Source organism: Lissotriton helveticus, chromosome 1_1, assembly GCF_964261635.1.
Source record: "Lissotriton helveticus chromosome 1_1, aLisHel1.1, whole genome shotgun sequence".
Classification (NCBI taxonomy): domain Eukaryota; kingdom Metazoa; phylum Chordata; class Amphibia; order Caudata; family Salamandridae; genus Lissotriton; species Lissotriton helveticus.
This window is the reverse complement of record NC_136057.1, coordinates 852,751,182-852,774,036: the sequence shown is the minus strand read 5'-3', so window position 1 is coordinate 852,774,036 and position 22,855 is coordinate 852,751,182. Positions and strand designations below refer to the sequence as shown.

The 22,855-nt window shown below is 44.7% G+C and overlaps 1 protein-coding gene across 2 annotated transcripts in view; it reads left to right on the top strand.

Annotated features, from left to right (window-relative positions):
- Nucleotides 1-22,855, top strand: part of UTP20 (UTP20 small subunit processome component) — a 1,109,880-nt gene that overhangs the window by 573,174 nt on the left and 513,851 nt on the right. For both annotated transcript variants that reach the window (XM_078675325.1, XM_078675316.1), the window contains exons 31-34: nucleotides 5,355-5,499; nucleotides 15,290-15,377; nucleotides 17,318-17,461; nucleotides 18,269-18,322. In XM_078675325.1, the coding sequence (XP_078531451.1) occupies nucleotides 5,355-5,499; nucleotides 15,290-15,377; nucleotides 17,318-17,461; nucleotides 18,269-18,322 (431 nt within the window). The remainder of the gene's footprint in view (nucleotides 1-5,354; nucleotides 5,500-15,289; nucleotides 15,378-17,317; nucleotides 17,462-18,268; nucleotides 18,323-22,855) is intronic.

Genomic DNA, 22,855 nt, shown 5'->3' with positions numbered 1-22,855 from the left:
GGGAATGATTCCAGGATAACGATACCTGCAGGAAAGACGGAACTCAACGCGTGGCGAATCTGTGCATAACGAAAGAACTCCTTGTCACTCAGCTCATACTCTACTTTCAACTCTTCAAAGGTCTTAACCCTATCTTTGGTCCAGATATCACTCACCCTGCAAATACCAATCATATCCCACTTCTCGAAACCTTTCGTCTTCCACAGGCTGCCCAGTCTTTCAGATGCATAAAGCGGGGTCGCTCGAGTCAGTCGATCTCTCCATCCCATTGCCGCATTCGCACATTGCCGCACTCGTACCGCTATCTTAGTGGGTCCCGAAAGTTTCTTCCCAGCAGATTTGGAATAAAGCGCCCTGTTATAATCACCACCCGGAAGCAGCCACTTCCATCTCAAATGCAGGATTTAACGCAGGACCGTACATTCCATGATTAATTGCTCCCAGCTGGGAGGCTCAATAGTATCGCCTTATATCCGGAAGTGCAATACCACCGTCATACCAGGGAAGTGTAAGCTTGGCGAGGGCGATACGAGAACGCTCGCCCCATATCCACTGTCTCTGCAAACTTTCCACCTCCCGAAAATAGCTAGTCGGAATGACATCAAATGTGTTCTGAAGCGCGTATAAAAACCGCGGCAAAGACATCATTTTGAAAAGAGCTGCACGCCCAAGGTGGGACAATGGCAGTCTGCGCCAAGCCACAACGTCGGATTTTAACCGTCGGAGCGGGGGAAGCAGATTACGATCATAACGGACCACGGGGTCTAACGTGATAAAGACTCCCAGCTACTTAAATCCCGCCTGCGCCACTTGTATGGGACAACCGCGTGGCAAAGAAGGAGTGTCACCCGAGAGTACATAGACACAGGACTTGGTCCAATTAATCACAAGGCCGGAGTTCTTCCCGAACGAGTTCAACACATCAAACAATACAATAAACGACTTTCGAGGCGACGTGAGATACAACAAAATATCGTCTGCATAGAGTGATATTCGGTCCTCAAAATCCGGGGTCCACCGAATACCCCTCATAGATGGCTCCCACTGCAGCCAAGCAGCCAGGGTTTCCAAGGCGAGGGCAAAAAGAAGCGTGGACAACGGACACCCCTGCCGCGTGCCCCTCCCAAGAATAAAGGACTTAGAAACCCGACCATTCACCACAACCTGAGCTAGTGGTTCCTCATACAAAAGTTTCACCCAGCCGATGAAACCAGGACCAAAACCGAACTTTGCAAGAGCAGCCCAGAGATACGGCCATTCCAATGTATCGAAGGCCATCGTAGCATCCAGGGAAGCCAAGATGGCCGGTTCACGCAGTGACGCTGCTCTCGCAAGAACGCCATGCAAGCGCCGCAAGTTCAATGCTGTATTACGATGTGGAATGAAACCGGACTGATCCGGATGGATCAGGTCGCTGATCACTTTTATCAAACGGTTTGCCAGCAATTTCGCGAGGATCTTGGGCTCCGCATTTAGAAGCGAGATAGGCCTATAAGATGCGCAGCGATCCCGCGGCTTCCCTTCCTTATGAATCACCACAATGGTCGCAAGTCGCTGATCACGAGGGAGGGAGCCAATGTCTCGCGATTCCAGGAACATAGAATGAAAATACGGCACCATTTTGTCAGGACGCAGCTTGTAAAGCTCAATGGGGAGACCATTACGGCCCATAGCTTTCCCCGAGCGCACGGAACAAATAGCAATTGCCACCTCGTCAACAGAAAGTGCTGCATCCATCAGTTCCCTATCTGAATCCGACAGGCAAGGCAACGCAATGTCTCGTAACAGCAGATGAGTCTTCCTCTGGTCTATCGGACACTTGGGAATACACTTTTTGAAAATGTTCCGCAAAACACTCCACAATCTCAGCAGGATCAGTCACTCTCACTCCATCCACTCTCTCAACCATAGGAACCACACGACTCGCCCTCTTCTTTCTATCTAACCAAGCAATCAATTTCCCAGCCTTATCTCCCACATCATATAAACGTCCCTGCTGCTCTCTACTCATAACTTTAGCAGCAGCCATTACCAACGCCCTATAATCAAGTTGTTTGAGACTGAGGAGATGAATCTTGTCATGAGTGATACCCAACTCTAAATCCCCTTCCAGCTCGGCTATTTCGGTTTCGAGGCGGACTACCGCCTCGTTTTTGCTTTTCTTGGCGCCAGCAATTAACGACTGCGCCTGGCCACGGATAACCGTCTTGAAAGCCTCCCACAGCGAAACAGAAGAGGACACTGACCCCACATTCTCGGCAAAATAATGATCCAGAGACTTGACCAACTCTGCCCGGGTTTTGGGGTCACGGAGATACCAAGGATTGATCAGGCTACTCGACCCTCTGCCCCCATCTTTATGTCCATCAAAAGCCACAGTGGGGAGTGATCTGAAATACCCCTAGCCAGATGTCTAACTTCCCTGACTGAAGAGACCTGCGCTGCCGGCATCAGGACATAATCAAGTTTAGAGAGACTTCCATGAGCACCAGAGTGGAAGGTGTATTGCGACTGTCCCAGATGCAGTAGCCTCCAACAATCTACCAGTCCCAGCGTCTCCAGAAAGCCACCCAACCAAGACTGTGATCTCGTGAGATCTCTGGGGGGTAACGGTCCTCCCTACCGGAGACGACAGAATTGAAATCCCCACCCAACACCAGGATGCCTTCCGGAAGCCCCAAAATTACTCTCCCCTCCCATCTACCAGTGAGAGCAGCGTAGCGCCCCCTGTCGTCAAGGATTATGTTGTCTACCTCCAGGGGGAGGGAACCCCTGACTAGAATACCCGCCCCCCTAGAACCAGTAGTGAATCCAGAGTGTGCCACAAGACGATAACCTCGCCGATTCATAGCATGGCATGTATTTCCGATCAAATGTATCTCTTGCAGTAACACTACATCAGGGGAGAGGCGTCTTAGTAGCTGCAATACTACACCACGTTTTATCCTATCCCCCAACCCGTTAACATTCCAACACAATAACTTCACCCCCATCCCAGGAAATAAGTGCAGAATCCACCCCACAGCGAGCACAACACCCAGGTCCAAAAGTCAAACAATGCGTTGCCTTGAAACAAAATGGAACACACCCAAACCCCCCCTCACCCTCCAACAAATACGCAAAACACCCCCACCCTACACCCCTGCGTTAGACTCAAAAGCCACCCCAACTTGCAGTGTGCCTGTCGCCCTAGCATTAAACTAGTCTACAAAAAGAAACCCGGAGGAGGAAAGAGTCTCACCCCCCCCCCCGCCACCTCTGGGTATCCCACCACAAGTAGTGCAAGTGTAAAAGTCATCAAACCACAGCTGCCAGTTATGCACAATGTCCGGAAATCAGAAACCACTGCTCATTCCTGCTCCAACGGGCCGCCTTCGGCTCCTTCGGAATCTTCTGAGCGATCACGCTGCATAGGCAACGTATCGAGCCAGTCACTCACTCTCTCAGGGCGGTCAAAGAAAAATGTCCGATCCTCGTACTCCACACACGTCCGAGTTTGAAAAAGCATCGCGTATTTCATGCCCATGTCTCTCAGTCGTCGCTTCACCCCCTCAAACTCCATCCTTTGTTTCTGAACGAACTGGGTGAAATCAGGGTAGAAGCTCACCGTAGTGTTTTCAAACTTCTTAGGGCCGCCCACCCGCGATGCCTGCAGGATAGCGTCTCTATCTCTAAAGTTAAAAATTCTGGCGATGATAGGACGCGGAGGGGGGCCCAGCTTTGGCTTCCCGCCCGGCACTCTGTGCACGCGTTCCACCACAAAAAAGTTGCTCAGGCCTTTGGGGGCAAGATGATTTAGGATAAGGTCCTCAACAAGGAGATCCACGGCAGGTTCTTCCGGTTTTTCAGGGACCCCAATAATACGTACGTTGTTGCGTCTGGCCCTACTTTCAAAATCCTCCAGCCGGCGAGAAAAGAGATCATTGGAGGATCATAGATTGCGGACCTCCATCTGTAAATCGGACACATCAGTCGTAAGGCTGGAGGTCTTCAAATCCGAGGATTTGACTTTTTCGTTAGTCTTTGATAAGTCCGCCCTGATCAAGTTGACATCGATTGCCACAGTGTCAAGCTTTAGGGCCAGAGCCTCATATTGTTCGCCGATAGAGGTCTTCATACTAGCAATGGCGCCCATGACATCATGCAGGGTCAAATCATCGGCAGCTGCTGAGTCGTCTCCCGCATCTTCCAGGGACCTACTCGTACCACCGGGGGATCCCTTAGGATGAGTGTAGCGATCCATGATATTCGATTGAATAGTGCCCCCCCCCCCCCCCCGGTGAACGGTCCTGGTCTTCTGTTTCTCGCTGTCGGGTTTGCCCGCCATATTGGGTGTTGCGCCCCTGAGGGGCCTTCGAGACCTGGTAAAAATGACTCCTCTCGATTCACCCACCGGGATCTCCAAAAACAAGTTCCAGCCAGATGTCACACGACCAGAGACACTCGGTGGCGATCATACAGTGGAGTTGCGGGGTCAGACTGCAACCCGGGCTGCCAGAGCGTCTTGAGACAGGAGAAGGCCGAGGAGCCAAAAACGAAACCGAAAGTTAACTCCGGGGTTGTGAGCAGGACCCCGTAGGCCGTTGTTGTTCAACTACTACCTGGGCACCACATTGACTCGAGCCCCGGGCAGTGCCATGGAGCAGGCCACAAAAATTCAAAGTGTCGTAGATTCGGTTCCCGGAGTCAAAAGCGATTTCTGAAAGCAGCTATTATATCAGCTGGGTTGCGTCTTTAATAACCTGTCGTCGTTATCAGGATAAAGTTAAGGGTAGATGCGGGAGGTGGCAAGGGTCTCGGGAGCCCTGTGCTCACGCGGCCATCTCGGTTGCGCGCGAAGCTCCTCCCAGTTGTGACTTTTTATGCAAAATATTGGAAGTATATACTTCAGTAAAAATCTTCGCTGTTTTTTTCGCGCACAGCTCTATGAGGCAGAGAGACAACTAAATTTCCTGAACCCATTTTGTGAAGTTTTTTTTTATCTCCGTGTGAAGGAGAGATAGTTACTCACTGCCAAGGTTCCCCAAGGGGGTGAACGTGCTCTCTGCAAGTACGTTATGCTATAATCTGCTGTTTTCCTGAGCTGGTTCCTGTGACATGAAGAGGGGTAGCTCCCCCCTCTTTGTCGGCTTCCCTTACTACTACTTTATACTCTGTATATTCTAGATTATCAGTGTGTACTTTTATTGCTTGTTTACTAAACCCAAACTCATTATGTGCATACATATGCACGTTTTACAAACATCAAGAGAACTTGTAAGTGAAAATTGCTTCACAAATTAAGATAGTGTGCATGTGAATTGTAATTGAAATGTTGGGTTTCCTCAAGTTGAAACAAATTCTGTTTATTCCAGAGTCACTCAGCACAGGTGTAAGATTACTGTTGCCCCATGTCCCCGCTGTCCTACAGTACCTCAGCAAAAGCATGTTAAATGCTGAAAAGATGAAAAAGAAAAAATTTAAAGCGCAAGTTAGCAAGGAGCTGAACATCCTATCAAAGTAAGTTTTGACTTTATATGTATTTCATGTTTATTTATAATTTTGCATTTATGAAATTGGTTGCTAGGAAAAGGAACAGCAGAAATTTGGTATTGTGTAGGGAGGCTGCCAGGTTAGCTGTTTGTAATTATGCATCCTTACCACTTGGCAGCATTGTAGACATGACGTGCACAGCGCTCTTCTGTATGATACATAAATGAGGACAAATGTTAACTGGAAACAGTGGCAGTTATTCTAAAATGGGCAGTAGTTGTTACAACATGATATTTCAATAACCATCCAATACAAAGCTGATACAAGTGGCCTGGACCACAAAACCCTGTCAATCCTAAAGTTCTGCAAGCAAGTAAAATTAGGAAATGACCATGTTGGTTTCTGTTATTTGCATTCACATAGTCATAAGATCATTTTCATAGCATTGTGACACACTCGACCACCTTTCATAGGAAAGTGGAAATGTGTATTGGTGTTTGATTGTGATAGATTAGTAGACACTATGATCAGCATTTAGTTTAGTAGGGGATAGTGTGAAGGTATATTGCGTTCCACTTGGAGAAATCTTTATAGAGTCATATGTTCATGGTTCAGTATGCTAAAAGGATTTCCACCTTTTCCACATTAGCCACCGTGTTCTCTGTATATGTGTTGCAATCCAAGTCTGTCGTATGATGTGTCTATGAAGGAATGGTGCATTTAAGCTAGATTTATTGGAATACTTACATGTTGTATGCTAAGACAGTGTGTGGTGTCTGCTGTTTTTGATGAATTTAGCAAATTATTTCGCTAAATTGCAGTGCTCTGTGCATGAATGTGTCAAGGTTTTGTCTAAGGTGTGCTGTTTAAAGCCTGTTTGAAGGTTTATATGTTTGTGAAATGATTGTGCATGATAATATTCTTTAGTCAAGAATGCTATTACAAATCCAGTGAAACCCTAATTTAAGGGTATTTGACACATGTTGGGTTTGTGTGGTATTAGCTTTTTGTGTGTTGATTGTTTATGCAGTGTGTGTTTGGTTACAGTGGCGTGAGCATCCTAAATCTGACTTTCTCCAAGTTCAAAAAACAGAGCTAGCAGGAGGGTGACCGGTATGGTCACTACATCAGGCTTCTTTTTCTGACCCAGTGCTGCCCTGCCCCGTGCCATTGCCCCAGCGAAGGTTCTTTGCTTATTTCATTTGGATTTCTGCAGCAAGTACTATGTGTGCCTATCCTGCCTCTACTCTCATACCTAAAGATTGTTTCAGTGTATTTGAATAGGCATGACAAAGGCGTCAGAGTGCTGGGTGTGGCTTGCACAATCATTGTAGTTAAGACAGAATGCCCAGCAATGATTCTCCAGCCCTGAAGTGAGAGCAAACGTTGGGCCTTGATGTCCAACACTGTAACTTTACATAAAACACATATTATTTGATTTTCTGATGGATACGTCCACACATAGATTCCTTACCATGTGACTCTCCCCAGGTGCTAGACTGGATCCAGAAACTCTTGCAGTAGCTCCTGTGTGTCAACAGATGATGTATTGTGATCTGTGTCACCTTCGTCCTGCATCCTAATATCATGACATGGAAATGCATAAAGACACTGCCCCCGTGTACCAATGTTCTTTCCTCTCATTCAATGCTTACCAGTTGAATTGCTCACTAAATTGTTCAGCAAATTTTGCATCATGCTAGTATGCGGCCCTGATGATGACATTGTTACGTCGTTGCATGCATTTCAGAAGCAGATGTCTATAATGACCCACATGGCTTCTGCTTATGATATCCAGTCGTTGCATTTATGTCAGAAGCAGATGTCTTTAATGACCCACATGGCTTCTGATTATGATATCTTGGGACCAAGCTTGACACCAACTTGTGCAACAAGTGTTCCTTGTTGCACCAGAAACCTTCGGGGACAGAAACACCAACTTCTTTGCCATGGAACGCTAAAAGTGAGGCTGGTCATTTAAAAAATGTCCTGTGTCAAAGTAGGCCTAAGTTAAAAGACAAGATCAACTTCATGTTGAGTAACCAATACAAGAAGTATGACCAAAGTGCCTTAATGTCCACGCACTTTTGTTCCTGAGCGCGATTGCACTGTTAGCAGTTGCAAGACTTGACTCTGACCTCGGTTTCCAACTCAAATTGGGCCTTTTGTGCTGTTACACCTCAAGTTCCCCGGGTTATCATCAACTCTGCAACAGATTATGACCTTCAAGGGGCCCATGCTGAAGGTATTTACCCTACTTCGATGTCCCTATAATTCGCCTTCTGGTCCCTTGGAGCTGTTGGGCTATGCATTCTGACATGCTAACTAATTGTCCCATGGCACAGCCTGACACTAGTCAGTCAGTCGGCCAGCTCTGCTGACAGCGTTATGCTGTAACTTCACTTGTGTGCTGCAGGTCCAGCCTTGTGGTCCTCCTTCCATGCTAGTTCCAATTCTGAGTCTCAAGGTACATGATTACCAAAGCTCATGCTGGGGAGGATGAGGGCTCTCTTCCAGTTGTCCTGCCTTGGCAACATTACTTCTGAAAGATGGACAACATATTATGGTCAGATCTGGATGCCATTTAAGGCCATTCATCATGTTCCACATAATGAGAATTGTGAGGAGGAGGCAGATAGTTTGCTTCCAATTCATTATAGAGCTGCAGTCCTATGCCTTCACTTGGAAAGTGCCACTACTTTGTGGATAGATCACTGGATGCTGGCTTGGATTCGCTGTTAGGTCTTCCTGGCCTGGAAAGGGTCCCCTTTGCGGTCGTAATTTGGATGGATCCAAAAGTCCTATATCTGCCTTTCCCACTAAACAAACTGAGGCTAAGCTTCTCATGGAAATTTTGCAACCTGGGCCATTGGTCTCAGAACTCTACTTGCCTTTTCAGCCCCAGTTCTGAGTAGCACAGATCCGGGTCCAGGTAATGCTAAATATTTAACTGTACATTCAACCCTGGAGAGCCTTATAGTGCAGACCTCAATGAGCATGGTAAGCTTCAATTATTTCCCTACTTCTCCACCAGGCAGAAAATCAAAAAGAAATTACACTATGGGCAAGAAAGTATTTTCTTCTGTCAGTTTGTCTTAGCGCTCCCTAAATTCATTGTCTCCTTTTACACTTGTGCCTTTTGGGACATGGTGCATGGGGTGTTGCCGGGTTTGCCTGAGAAGATGCACAGTGCCCTTTTTCAGACAGCAAATGATGATATGGATGCTGCAAAGTATATTTATGTTCTGTAGAATAGGACGTTACAGATTCAATTGCTTGTGCTGTAGACTTGACAGCCATCCTTAGATGACACGTCTTCATCTCCACTGGATTCCTACGGGACAACTTGCCTTCTCTAATAAAAATGCCATTTGATGGTTCCTGTTTCTTCAATGAGAAGGCTGACATGGCCTTGCAGACTTTTAAATACAGCAGAGTTAAGGTCCCGCCGGAGTAACTTTCCTCTGCTCACCAGTTCTATAAACTGTAGTTGAAGTTCAGTGGAATTACAAGAGATGTATATCACCAGTGACAACCTTCTCAGCCTAGATACCAACCCACGCAGGATTTTCATAGTGGTAGAAGTAGGGTAGTTTCCAATAGATAGGCCATCACCAGCAGCAACACTCCATGTCCTCCTCTTCTCCTGGCTCCATTGCCAAACGTTTGTAGTAATCCCTCCAATCTAACAATGAGAAAACAGGGGTGGGGGGGGCAGAATCCAATATTGCCTGCATTGCTGGCTCCCAGCACAAAAGACCAGTGTATCCTTCAAATTATCTAAGTTGGGCATGCCTTTCCATTTCTGCTGCACCTCTCCGCATTGCCCCTGTACACTCTGAGATGATAGTAGATTATGCCTCCATTCTGTTAAAATTGGTGTTGAAATTGGCCACCAAAGGGGCAATCAAATTTGTACCAGAGACTGAGGTGTCATTCCCTTACTGCTTCTCATGAAGGATGGCAGGCTAAGATTGATTCTAGTCTTCAAAACATCAACACCTTCCTGACAACAGAAGAGTTCAAATTAATAACACTTACTCAGGTTCTGCAGCCTTGCATCCCGAGGACTGGACTGTGTCCCGGGGCCTGCAGGATGTGTACTTTCAAGCCTCTCCGCTTGGTGGGGGCCGAACCACTTTCAAATTACTGCATTGCCCTTTGGCCCTACATCGGCCCCTCGATTCTTTAGGAAGGTCATGTTGGTGGGAGTGGCACAACTTTGCAGGTCAGGACTAAGCACAGCTGATTCTGGTGGACCCAGGCTAGGCCAGGATGATCTGGTATTCAACTGCTGACCCTGAGCATCAGTCCTCCACTTGAGATTCCTCTTTGGAACCTGTCCCATCAGAAAAGCACTGTGATACACCCAAATATCCACAATCTACACCATTATTCATGGAGATTTGGGGGGAGCTTGATCTACCGTCTTAGGTGTTTGATGTCATCTTGGTTGCTCACCCCCAGATCAGTTTGTTTGGGCTGCCGGTCCGAGTTTTTCACCTACAATGAAGAAAAGTAGGTTTGTGTTATATTTGGCCAGACAAAGCTTTGCTGTGGGCACTGTTAATGGTTACTCATCAACCCACTTGGCCTTCCTTTGTTTGCCTAATCAGCACTCATTATTCAAATAGCTTATTGGGAGGGCCCAACTACATGTATAGCTGGAATCCTGACTCTTACTTTGAGGTATCCTGGTAATCTAAGCATGTGCGAAGAACCATACCTGTCATGCATAGACCTGTTCTTGCCTGTGTGAAGTCCTTGACCTGTCCTATGACTCGGAGGGGCCCACCAAGCATGCCTTCATTGTGAGCAGTGGAGTACTGTCCCTGTCCTGGGAGTAAAGCAGTGGAGGCAGCAAATGTTACCTTTCTACGTCTCGCACCTAGTGTTACAGTGCGCAGCATTGCTCGCGCAGCACGAGACCTCTTGTAAAGGGGTTCTGAAAGCTGCTCACACGCTCATGGTTGTGAGCAGGCTTTCGCGCCCTTCCATTGGCTTTAGCGTCTGTTTTTTTTTTTTAAACGGCACAGGATTGGGCAAAGACAGACGCATGTCCCGCCTTTGCTCCACCCATTCCTGTCCGTGTCTAGGACGCGCATCAGCGCTCGTCACAGACGACAGCCTCTCTCACCTCGCTCCTCTGTGGTGCGCGTGCACCACAGGTTTGCCCTAACACCTTTCCTTTTGCATGCCTTTAGAGTCCGGCATTACATCACCAGCGGACCATTGGTCCCTGCAGCTTCACTCATAGGGTAGGCATGTAAAATAAATGTGGTTATTTCTTTTGTCAATGTCGCTTTTGTGTGTGTCCGCCTACATTGTTAACAAATAAGTAAGGCAGTTGAGCCAATCGCCGCTTTAATCGGGGCATCGTAGGTGGGGTTAGCCACTGTGGAGTCATAGGACGTCATCAAAGCTGCGTGCGCACAAGCACGCACGCACAACTTTCAGCCGTAAAGTAGAGAAAAGGAGCAGGTGAGAAAGGTCCAGTTGTTGCTCGCAGGGCACCCTCGAGGGGTTAGTGAATGGATTGTGATGACGTCGCACATCAATCAATACCCCCATTGTTCACTTCCCACTACAAATTCATGCCCCCTCATCACAGCCCGAACGCACGCTATATGTGCCCCTCCCCCTTATTTATCTGTAGCCCCCTTGGTCCACTCTTGTTTTTGCAAGGTTATTTGTGCATAGAGATTGCATGCATGCGGAGAGGCTTTTATTGATTCGCACCACTGTCCGCTTAGTCATGAAGGCTTTCTCGAACTAGGACTGCTCACATTACAAGAAATTATCTTTACGCTTTCCAGCAGGTTCCTTACCAACAGGCAGCATGATGCCATGCTGAGCATGTTATGGTCTAGCATTATTTTAAATAATGCTTTTAGCTTGTAAGAAGGAATGTAAATATTGTTTCCCAGTTAGTGGTTGTGGTCTCACTCAAGCACTCTAATAAATGTTGATGGCCGGAAGCTCTCAATTCTTTTAATGATTTTAGGAGCCACACATACTCTGCATGTTTCAGACCATCAAAGACAGTGGTCAAAGTGCATTTCACAAGCATTTGCATTGCAATAGGTCTTGTTTAGAGTTGCAGCTTGCACATATAGGGTGCAAGGGGACCTACTAGTCATGAATCCCGTATTACAACGCTTGTGCCATGCTTGCAATGTTTCTGGTTAGATGGCGCCCTAGAATCCATCCCCCAAAAGTGGACCCACAGGCCACCCCGCCCCAGCTCGGCACAAAAGGCACGATGAGCACTGTTTTGACGTGGGCGGGTGCAGTGGGATAGATTTCTCACAATCTAGCTTCTTATCTACCAGAAAGCACAGGAAAACAGCACAGTGTATGCATCCTGGTGCTCCTACATGGTAATTGTTCTCCAGCTTATATATGAATGTGTTAACAGGAGGAACAGGAGACGCCAGCTGTGCCCTAAGAGTTTTGACAGACCCAAGTAGAGCCCTTTATAACATGCCTACCAGCATGGATGAGCAGTTTCTCTCTATATAATGGACAGATTTCATACCCTTCTGCTCAGGTTTAACTACTCAATTGCAATTATTTATCAGTGCGTGTGGCATCAGCATGCAGTATTTTTTAGCTTAGACCGCGGCACCCAGAAATAACCCAACATCTGGCTGTGAATCAGCACCAAGATACTACAGAAAGAAAAGAGCACACATAGCATAGCCAAAATGTCAGGGACTTTCTTTACTGAAAAAGAGAGGTCCGTGGCAGTGAGCAAAGTCAGACGAAGAGACAGCCATCAAGCGTTTGAAGGAGTGAACATTTTGCTGCCCTTGTTCTCAGGAACCTTTGTCAAGCGCAGAAGTGCCCCCGCCAATGCCAGCTGCATCTCGTGAAGAGTGAGAAGGTTTCAGCACAATTAATATCCAGAATAAAAAACATGCTCAAACCGAGGGAAGAAGGATTCAAGTTCAAACTGTGTTAGTACAGCCCTGCTAATTGCCATGCATTACAAGTTAGAGTTAGACCAACGCATTTCTACTGAATCCTCTCATTACCACGGGGTCCTATATTTGTCATGCATAGTCCGGTAAAAGCGGATAGCACGTTCATTCACTATTGCAGTCTATCCTGGAGCAGAAGAGGACATCCTGGAGCAGAAGAGGACACCCGTCTTGCTTGGTCTCCTGGCTGATGACAACACTCCTGTATGCCTTGGCTGTCACATACTGGGCAATCACTGAACAGTGTCACGCACCCTTTGAGCGGATTTCTTACACACGCTCACCAGAGAGTAGCACGTGACCACCAATAGAGAGCGCCCCTCCTTCACGAGGTCAGCGGGGTGAGCTCAAACCTAACTAGGAATGAGCTCTGCGGCATCCCAGTTCCTGGAAAAGCATGTGGTGCGGTCTCTTGTGCCCAGATATGGTGGTCTACGACTGTCTAGTGTGGCACGTAGAGGACAACACTGAACAGTGCGCTCTTCAAGTCCGCACGGGTAGGAAGCAGCAACAACAGTTGGTACAAGGGTGTGAAAGCCATCAGCTGTATAAAGGGCTATGGTCCAGTGCTAGTTCTTAGCAGGGGACAAATACGTGATTTGACCAGAATCACAAGATGTCGAGTCGACTCCGAGACTCGCACCTAATTTTTGCTGAGGCCCCTTTGTTTCGCTTTATGCGTAAATAAACGCATGTGCCATTTTATTCTTACAATATGAAGGCCAACATTGCCTTTTCACGATGACCCCGATTTTCATTGTAGATCTGTTGGATTTTATTTTACAAAAATGCTTTCAGTTTACATTTATTTTTCTTGTCTAAATGTTAACGCGTGCCTCTTAAATTATGTTTTTCTGTTTCTATAACATGCCCTTGCATGTGCAATGTCTGTCTAGGGCGTTCCTTCTTCTGGCCCTTCCTACGCCTATTTGAGCCTCTGGTACACCAGGCAGTAAGCTTGGTTGACCAGGTGAAAAGTTGAGGGCATCTTTCTCGTGTGCATTAATCATTTAGGCCTTTTGGGGCCAGTGGGACTTTGAGCCATTGTCTCTGTAAACAAGCATTTGCAATGCAATAGGTCTCGCATTATTAAAGTTTGAGCTATTGCCATTGCTAAATAATGCAACACCAATAGCTCAAACTTTAATAATGTGTGGGCTATTGCATTGCAAATGTTTGTTACTTGTGTCACTGGGGGTAGAGGCCTATTTAACCAACTGTGTAAAGTTCTCCTATTATGTGTATAGTATACTCAGAAACAAAAGAAAGAAAGAGAGAGAGAGACTTGTCACTGTAGCATCCTTATACAACCTTTTTTCCTGAAAAACCTGTGCTTAGAACTCCTTCATTCTTTCTCATAAAAGTGGTGTCATCTTCCCATATGTGGCAGAGCCAATTGAGCTTCATACATTCCTTCTTCACATCCATATAAAGAAGAGAAGAAGCTACACCACTTGGGACCATGGTGGAGCCTTAGTTTCTATATTGACAGACAAAGGCGTACCTTTTCAATGACCGACTGTTTGTTAGTTTTACCGGTGCAAAAAAAGTAAGAGGCCCAGAAACAGATATTGTCCCATTGGATTGTCCTCTGCATCAAATTGTGTTATACCCTGGGTAAAAAGGATTTCATTCCGTCAGAGCAAAGGCAGTAACTACTGCTTTAGCTTAGGGCATTCTGGTTTAGGACATCTGCCAGGCAGCCATGTGGGCAACTGGCTTTACTTTCACCAGGCACTACTCCATTGATTCACAAGTCTGCAGAGATGATCATGTTGCTTGCCCAGTCCTACAAAACTTCCTGGTTTAAAGTCCAGTCCTCAGACCTACCAACTTTTTTGGGGGTATTGCATTGATATTGGAGTCTATGCAGAGCATTTATAGCCACACATGCTACCAACAGAAAATGTTACTGTGTAAGGATCTAATTGTAACTTATTGTGCTGTAGAGTCACATGCATCCATCTGTGCTGTTTTCAGATTTCGTTTCTTATTACCTAGCTGACACTGCACAATATGTATGGTGCACCATGCTTCCACCGTTCAGTACTCCATACAACTTCTCACCTTCAGTGCAAAAAGTAATCTATGATGGAGTTAGTGCCCATGTGTATTATTCATTAAGAGAGGAGTCAAAGTCCATCTCGTAACTTGAAAACTTTCTCAGAAGAAAAACAACTTGCACACATCTGAACTCAACACTAGATGGCAGGAGTATGATGAGCATGCTTAATTATCTTCGGTAATGCTCTTTCTGGTCAACACTGCGTCTAACCTCAGGTTCCTCAATGTATGCCCAACTCACCCCAAATCTCCCCTCTTCCGCAACCACTCCTCCCTACTCATTGACTTTCTAGTATGTAGAGTGGACTTTTGGTTGAAAATAGGGGCTCAACTTTGCTGTGGCACACTATCAGTGGAAAATTAATTATTGTAGCTGCACCAGTATGCATCTCCATGTCATCATATGTAGAGGTGGAATAGCAAAAGGTTGGTGGCCTTCCTTTTCCTTCCCCTTTGCTAGATACATTGTCGAACATTGAGACATTCATATGGTAAGGAATTGACAGTTAGATTGAGTATCCTCTAGAAAGAGCATTACCAAGGTAAGTAACTTATTCTATTTTAATTAAAATAACGTTCTGATGCATTGCCATTTAAGCCAAAGTCATTAAAGACTCTTTGTTTACAAAACACTGTAAATGGTATCGTTGTTTGTGGCCAGAGCCTATTAACCATAACATTATTCTTTTCTGATGTTATGCCAGTTAATATAGGTGTAGATCCACTAATGCCATAGGTGTTTTAAATATATTAACTTTGTTTTTTTCCAGGATCAGCAAGTTCATGCAAGACAAAGAGCAAAGTTCTATACTGATTAGCCTTCTGATGTCTTACCTTCACAAGAGTAACATAGTACAGGTATTACGATTTTTTGTATTCCCTTAACTATGATGATATGAATATACGCTGCAGTGCTGACTTTCATACATTTTGAAGGAAAAGCCTGCAGATTTGGTCAAATTCCTTGCTATATTATGTTTGTTAGTTGGTAGGAGGGAGCTAGTCATCTAACAGCAAATACATTTGGAATGGGTTAGCTTACATTGATGCATATCTGATTTGGTATTCCCAGTGAGCATAGCAATCATTTAGGTACATTTCTGAACATTTCAGGAAATTTGGGAATATGATGTTCTAATATAGGACTGAAATAATGTAAATTTGAGGCATGTTAGTACTATAGTGGTAGAGTAGGAACAGGCAGTAGAAGTACAGTTTACCCGCTATGGTTAATAGGTAGCTGCATCTTGATTACCCCAGGCATTAAAATCCTACACTTTTGGAAGCACTTTTGTGTTATCAGAGCTTGTGACTGGATTATTAGTGGCAACGCACTGTAGCAAGGAGCAGGCAGAAGTAGTGAAGGTGATGACCGTGACACTGAAAAACCCACCTTTCTGATATAATCACAATAGTCCTGGAGTACCCTGTACCAGTAATCAGCAAAGACACTTGGTTTGCATTTCATAAGTAATTGCTTTTTCTTTGTATATTCAGATAATGGAGCAAAGTGTTACACGTAGTCCAATCACCCAAATAAATTCAAAAATTGCTGCAAATTGTGTCAAATAACTCTATAATATCCAGCCTGCTCTCTTATTAATCATTCTCTTGAGTCAACCAGACGCCTTTGCTATTTTTCAAGAAATGTCCTATTTGTGGTTGCTGTTTATTGTTTCCTTCCACCCAGAATAAATAACAAATAGTGCACCAAAAACAAGAGCACTGCCGGTCAACCTGTATTGCTTCTTTACTTCTATATCATCACATAATCTATGACAAGAGGTAATATTCCTGGTCAAACAAGTCATTTAGAAGTTTGGAAAAATGAAAGCAATATCCTGATATCACTCATTTCGGGGATACTTATACAGAAGACCATGTGCTAGCATTTTATTACACCTCTGTTCCCATGCAGTTTGTGCTTTCATGAAGGAACTATGCTCAACAAAGAACAATGGCTAAAGAGATTCCCTAAATACCTTTGATTTGAGTATGACCTTATACCATTTATTGCTGGTTCTCTGATGTGGTGGTGTATTGAAACCTTTAGCCTCGCTGCATATCTAGCTCTGAGTACGTGTCTGTGTTAGCTCTGACAAATGGATAAATAAACGCATGTTAACAGTGCATTTTTATTTAAGGGTTTGCCCTGTTTTCCCAATCTGAAAGCAACTGAGTGGAAGCAGTAATAATAGCATGAGATAAAATGTAGAACTTATGTTGAAGAGATGGTAAATGACTCAGGGATCTTAATCCAGGCAGCAGTTTGAGTAGCTTTACCCACTACAGGGAATGCTAGAAGCAGGCTACTGTCACAAACGGAACATCCCAAACATCTTCTTTCTGTGATACTGTGTTTCTGTGTAAATTACTGTACTCCTAGGGCTACTCTACATAATTAGAGAAGGCTTAACGTGGAGACCTCTTGCTGCAGTAAATGTTAATATCCATTCTCCTGCTGCAGCTCCCTGTAAAACTGGTCGCTGTTTAGCGTACAGTCTCTATCAACCAATGTTCAATGAAAACTATGTTTTCTCACTTTTATCACACTGCTTCAATTATCTATTTCCAAATAACGTTTTACTAATGTAGTTGTTTCATCTGTGCTTTATTAGTTGCCACATTGCTATAAATAATAAATACAGTAGACTGTGACACTTTAAACAATATGTTAATGATAATTCAAACAAATGCCACTATAACTTATAGAATGGCATTCGTAAACTAACGTTTGGCAAGTTGGATGTTTGTGCTACCTTTAAATGTAAACAGAAACGTGATTTTGAATGTTACAGGACACAGAGATTGACATCTTGGAGACTATACAAAACTTGATGAGGCACTGTGTTAATCCGACCAACTTCCTCAAACCGCTGGGCAAACTGTTTGCTGTTGTTCAAAACAAGCTTTCTCGGGAGACACTCTGTTCAACTTTCCAGGTAGGAAACTATCTTTCATCAGAAGAAGCCCCTGTGAAGGTTGTGTGACAATTTGGTGTCCTGTTGATATGCAAATTATATAAAGTTAATGTGTATCCTCCATACTGCTATCTGGGCTAACATTGATGGACTGCACTCCTTTTGTAGATTTTGAACATACCTCCTTTCTGTAGGTTTGGAGCGTTCCATTACATACAATTTGAAAGTTACCCCTTTTGTTAAGTATTTAAATCAAAATTATCTGCACCCAGTAAAGCTGGTGGTGTTCCTGGTTAAAATAAAGATATGATACTAAAAGATTTCTAATCTTAAAAGGATAGCAGAAAATTGAATATTCCAAACTTAAAGGTGGTTGTGATGATGGTGTTTTTAGAGCCAAATGGTACATCACAAATTCATGCATTATGTGCTATCTCTGCCTTTGATATTGGCTGCGCCTTACCCATATTCTCCTCCCCAGTAGAAAGTAGTGATTTAAAATAAATATACTGTCTGGGTATCTGTTGAACCAGCTACTTCCACTACAAGACCTTTTCAGGTACTTCTCTGTACCTATACTAACCCTGTTCCTGATTTGAGTAGCCCAAACGAGAAATTGGGCTGCTCGACTTCATTGAGGTGTATCAACCTATTGCCAGTTTGGTGGCATATGCCATGCTTTCCATATCTTGCGATGGCAACATTTTGCTCTTTAGACAGCCAAAGTTGGAACATCAGTACAATTAACACAATTTTATGGTACAATAACTCAGAATGTATTTAGTGTAACCATGTCCATTTATTTAACCCTCTTAATTTTTCCTACAGGTTTTATCAGAATTAGACAGTGAATTAAAGCGTACGACAGACACTGTTGTTAAGGTATGTAACAGCATTTGTACTTTGTTTATTATGTTTCAATTTCACTGCATATTTCCAGTGGATTCAGTTTGCCAATGTCATGTTCTTTAACACATGAGGATCAATAATATTTGTGTGCTCGAATTAGCACTGATGCATGCTGAGCTCGTAATGAGCCACTGCTTTTTAAAGACCATTAAATTGCAAATGCTCTTAATTTCAATAACAAATTCTATCGTCATTTGAACTAAGATTTTGTTTGCCAGCTAGATTTGTGTGCATTTTCAATGTGCGTGAATAGGTGTGTGATCCACTGGGAGGTGTGTTTATACTATATGTTAGTTTTGCACCGGTACACAGGGTATGTCCAAAACAAAGCACTACATTTGAAACCTCTCAAGATTTTCAAATGGTGAATTTATTGAGAAATTAAGTGAAACTTCTGTTGAAGAGAAAAGGACCCTCTGTCACTAGGTCTGTTTTGACCTGGACAATACCAGTTATTACCCTTGAAAGCAGTGATAATGCAATGTTGCCCACCACCATTCCTTAAGCCTCTGCATCAGTGATGTCTCTCCAGACATAGTTCTGTCAATCTATGGTTGCCTCAATTAAATTACATTCACAGAAACAAGTACAATTTGCATCAGGATTCACATAAGATCATATACAGAGCAGTCAGCAGATACATACAAGGTAACTTAACCATAAAAGATGACAACACTTTTCAGGGTGAGAATTAATTGTGCATAAACATCATCTCTAATACGCCTACATTGGCTGCACTGAATGTACAATCGTACAGTGACCAATCAACATTGATAATGGTGAATGAAGCATAAAAGTGATTCACTCATAAAATAAGCCATATTTAAGAGAGAATACCTATTCTGAACTAACATGCTCACCATCAAAAATATGCTGCCAAAACAGTACATATTCAGACTGGACAACTCTGTGCTACATTACTTTAATATTGTTGTAATATTTAAGATTGTTGGATTGCACTCATTGTACCTTTGAACAATATTAATCACCTGTACACTTGCAATTGGGATGTATCAATTACAGAAGTTATATAGTCAACTCTACAATCACACAATGTTCATACAACTAATTTCTTATAGTTAGGCTGGGGTTTCTTGTTAAGGTTCATATTATGGTAAAAACTGTCCAGATCGTAGGTGACCACATTTAGCTCCACTTGCTTTTGGCCATTATCTGAACAAACGTCAGCCTTTTAAGTACATGGACTAGTGTTGTCTCCATGCACTGCCAGCATTAAGACAGGTTGTGCCTACTCTTGCGTCAAATTAATATTTGTGTGGAAATGTGAGATATATCAAATTAAAAATAAACATTGGCGTTCTGCTGGATACATCTTCCTGTAGATCCCTTTTGTTAGGACTACTACTTCCAGGCTTCAGACTTGTCTGGAATATTTAATTCCTAGCAATGACTCTCCAGCATCATTGCGTGGTGCCACACAGCTTCAGCATGACGCCACATCCTGACGCGACATCACTGGGGTCTATTTAGCACCATCCAGCATGCTAATGTCAGTTCCTGTTTTTCCATACCTCATCCAAAGCGCTCTCTTGGTGTCTCACCTACAAATTCCATAGCTGTTCTGCAGCAGCTTTGTCAAATGTCTCCTCAAAGGACTTCAGGCGTCAAGCTTTGCATGTAGTGCTGCAACAAAATGTCGATTTCAGACCCTCAAAACAAATGTATGTAGTGTCTGGGTTTGGGACATAACAAATCAGCTGCTCTTCCATGCACATGAAGACCATCAGGAAGCAGGAGGCCAGGCTCTTTTTGTCTAATGTCCTCAGGGAGACTCTGCAACAGACTCAGTCACTTTACAGTAAATGTTCTTGTGGGATAACATTCACAAGAAGCTGAAAAAAGTGGCAGAAAAAGGGCAAGTCATTATTTGCTCGATGTAAGAGACCTCGTTCTCGGACTCTTTAGTGTCTCAATCTCATTCTCAGACTCTTCTTTCACACCTAAGAAGTCAAGACCGGAGTTTCTTAGTTCTTCTGTGAGGTGAGCAGACTAAAGCCTTCTGACTAGCAATGCTGAATCTGTTCAGGAGAGCTCTGCAGCCCTCTGGGCTACTCCCCAAATGGGTGTTTATTCATGCCGGCTTGGGGTGACTTCGAGATCCTTGACCCAGACTATCTGCCTTCACAGGCTTAGACCCTGGCACCTGTGGCTAGGGTGCTGATCCTCGTTATGAGGGCCCTTTATTGCTGCATTTGAAGTCTATAATGACAAAGCTCACAGCGCCAGCCAGAGAATCAATAGGGGATAGTATCATCCATGTGGTGAAGGAGAAAGCCAAGGCTTATTTTAACAATGGACCAGATTGTGAGTACCTCCCCAAGGCACACAGGGTTGGTGGAAGAGGGTTTTGGGTTAGTTTCAGATGCCTTGGTTATGTAGAAAGGTTGTGGCTGCATGGAAGGTGATGACTCCAAAGCTGCTCATCTCCAGCAATCTTACAGTACTGATGCTGGTATTTATTTGGACTTGCAAAATGCCAGTGGCGTTGATACTTCACCTGAAAGGAGGAGGTCTTCTCTTTTTCAACAGTCATTTGAAAGGCGGTGAGGTCTTTAAAAAGGATTTTGCCTTTTGCGGAAGTGAAATCTAACATTCCCACAGAAATATAACAGTCCTCCACACGTTCTTGCTCCTGTTTCATGAGCCATTTCTAGACTCTTCAAGGTCTGCATGGAAGAAGCCATTTTTGGACGCAGCAGTCCACATGCAGATTTCCAGACCCAATAAGCTTGCTTTGTGTGACCCATACTTTTTGTCCTCCCATTCATCTCTCGAGATTCTACTGGTTGACTTCAACTTTAAAAGAGAACCCAAACTTATGCTACGGTTCGGCACCACTTACCTTTCATAATTGTATGCGGGATTATGGCATCCAGCCGACCGAGCGATACCGCCATGCCCAACTCCTCCACTGGGCGCTGTCCCCTACGGTTAGAGACGCGGCTACTAGGCCGCTCACTTCCTTCGAGGCCTTTCTCCCCATAACATCTACCATGCGGGGTGTTATCTCGTTGATCTATAACCTCCTTCTTTCGACGGTCAGAGCCCCCCGGCCTTGCTACATGGGCCTGTGGGAAGAGTTACTCGGCCGAGATATATCCGACGAGGAGTGGGCCCGACTGTGGGTCGACATAGCTAAGCACAACCATTCGGTGGAGCTCCGTGAGGCGCACCTCAAGACAATGATGGACTGGTACCTTTACCCGGCTAAATTGCGACAGATATTTCCTGGCTCCTCTGATAGGTGTTGGAGGGGGTGCGGCCTGTTTCGTCACATTTGGTGGGACTGCCCCGTTATTCGTTCCTACTGGGAAGAGATCCTGTCCCATATTAAGGAGATGCTGGGTTACCCGGTCTCGGACTCGATGGCCCATATTCTGTTGGGGCTTCGGGACCCGGATCTCACTCTCCAGACCAAAGCAGACAAAAAGATACTGTGGTTATGCGTGGGAGCGGCCAAGCTCACTTTGGCCGCTGCGTGGAAGAAGAAGGAAGCCCCCGCAATTTCTTTGTGGCATGCTAGGCTGTGGAAACTGTTGAGTATGGAGAGAATGGCTGATATCTTCAGGGACGATTTTAAGAGCTTCACATTCCGCTGGGGCCCCCTGGTTCGCTTTCTATCCAAAGGTCTTCCCTCGGCAGTCTGTCCACCCAGCGTACGAGCTCTCCATCTATTTCAAGTGTGAATGTCAGTCCCTCGAACGATTGTTTCTTTGCGGACATTGCTAACACCACTAGGGGTGGGGGAGGGTTATGGGGTTGGGGGGGGTTCTTTTGGTTTTTGTTCCTGTGACAGTCTGACAAGTTAGTGTGACGGCATTCTGCCATCACGGGTTGCGGGCTTACCGAGTTCCACTGATATCTGCACCTGCATTGTCACTGCTCCTCCTGTGACCGTGTTCTAGTTATTCACCTGAAAGAGACATGGCCCCTACTAAGCTTCCAAGCACTCTGTTGGCTTCGGCCTTCTTACGGCCTGGGTACCTGTTACCTCCTTTGGACTAGGTGCTATATATAGCCTGCCTTGCTTGGCTGCCCCCTGTGTGGGATGTTGTGCGGGACTGTCGCATGTCGTTTTTCTTTTTTGTTGCCACTAATTTAATTTAATAAAACCTGCTTTGACAAAAAAAAGAGAGAACCCAAATGCCTTCCCAGCACCTACCCCGTTTTGGGAATCCCAAAAGCTTGGCGACTTGGGTCGCAAAGTTTTTGCCTCAGTAAGCTTTCCTATTTTGCCACATGCATCAAGCTAAAAACCGGTCGCAAACGGACAGATTCTCAGAATCTGCCCCTTTGCGACCGGTATTTTTGCATTTGGGATGCATCATCCCAAATGCAAAAATCGCAATTTAAGGAATCTCTAAATTGAGATTCCTTAAATTGCGATTGCATTTAAAGAATTCCAAATTGAGATTCCTTAAATGCAATGCATCAAAGTCATAAAATTAGCGATTTCGCTAATAGGAGTAGCAAATTACCATGAAG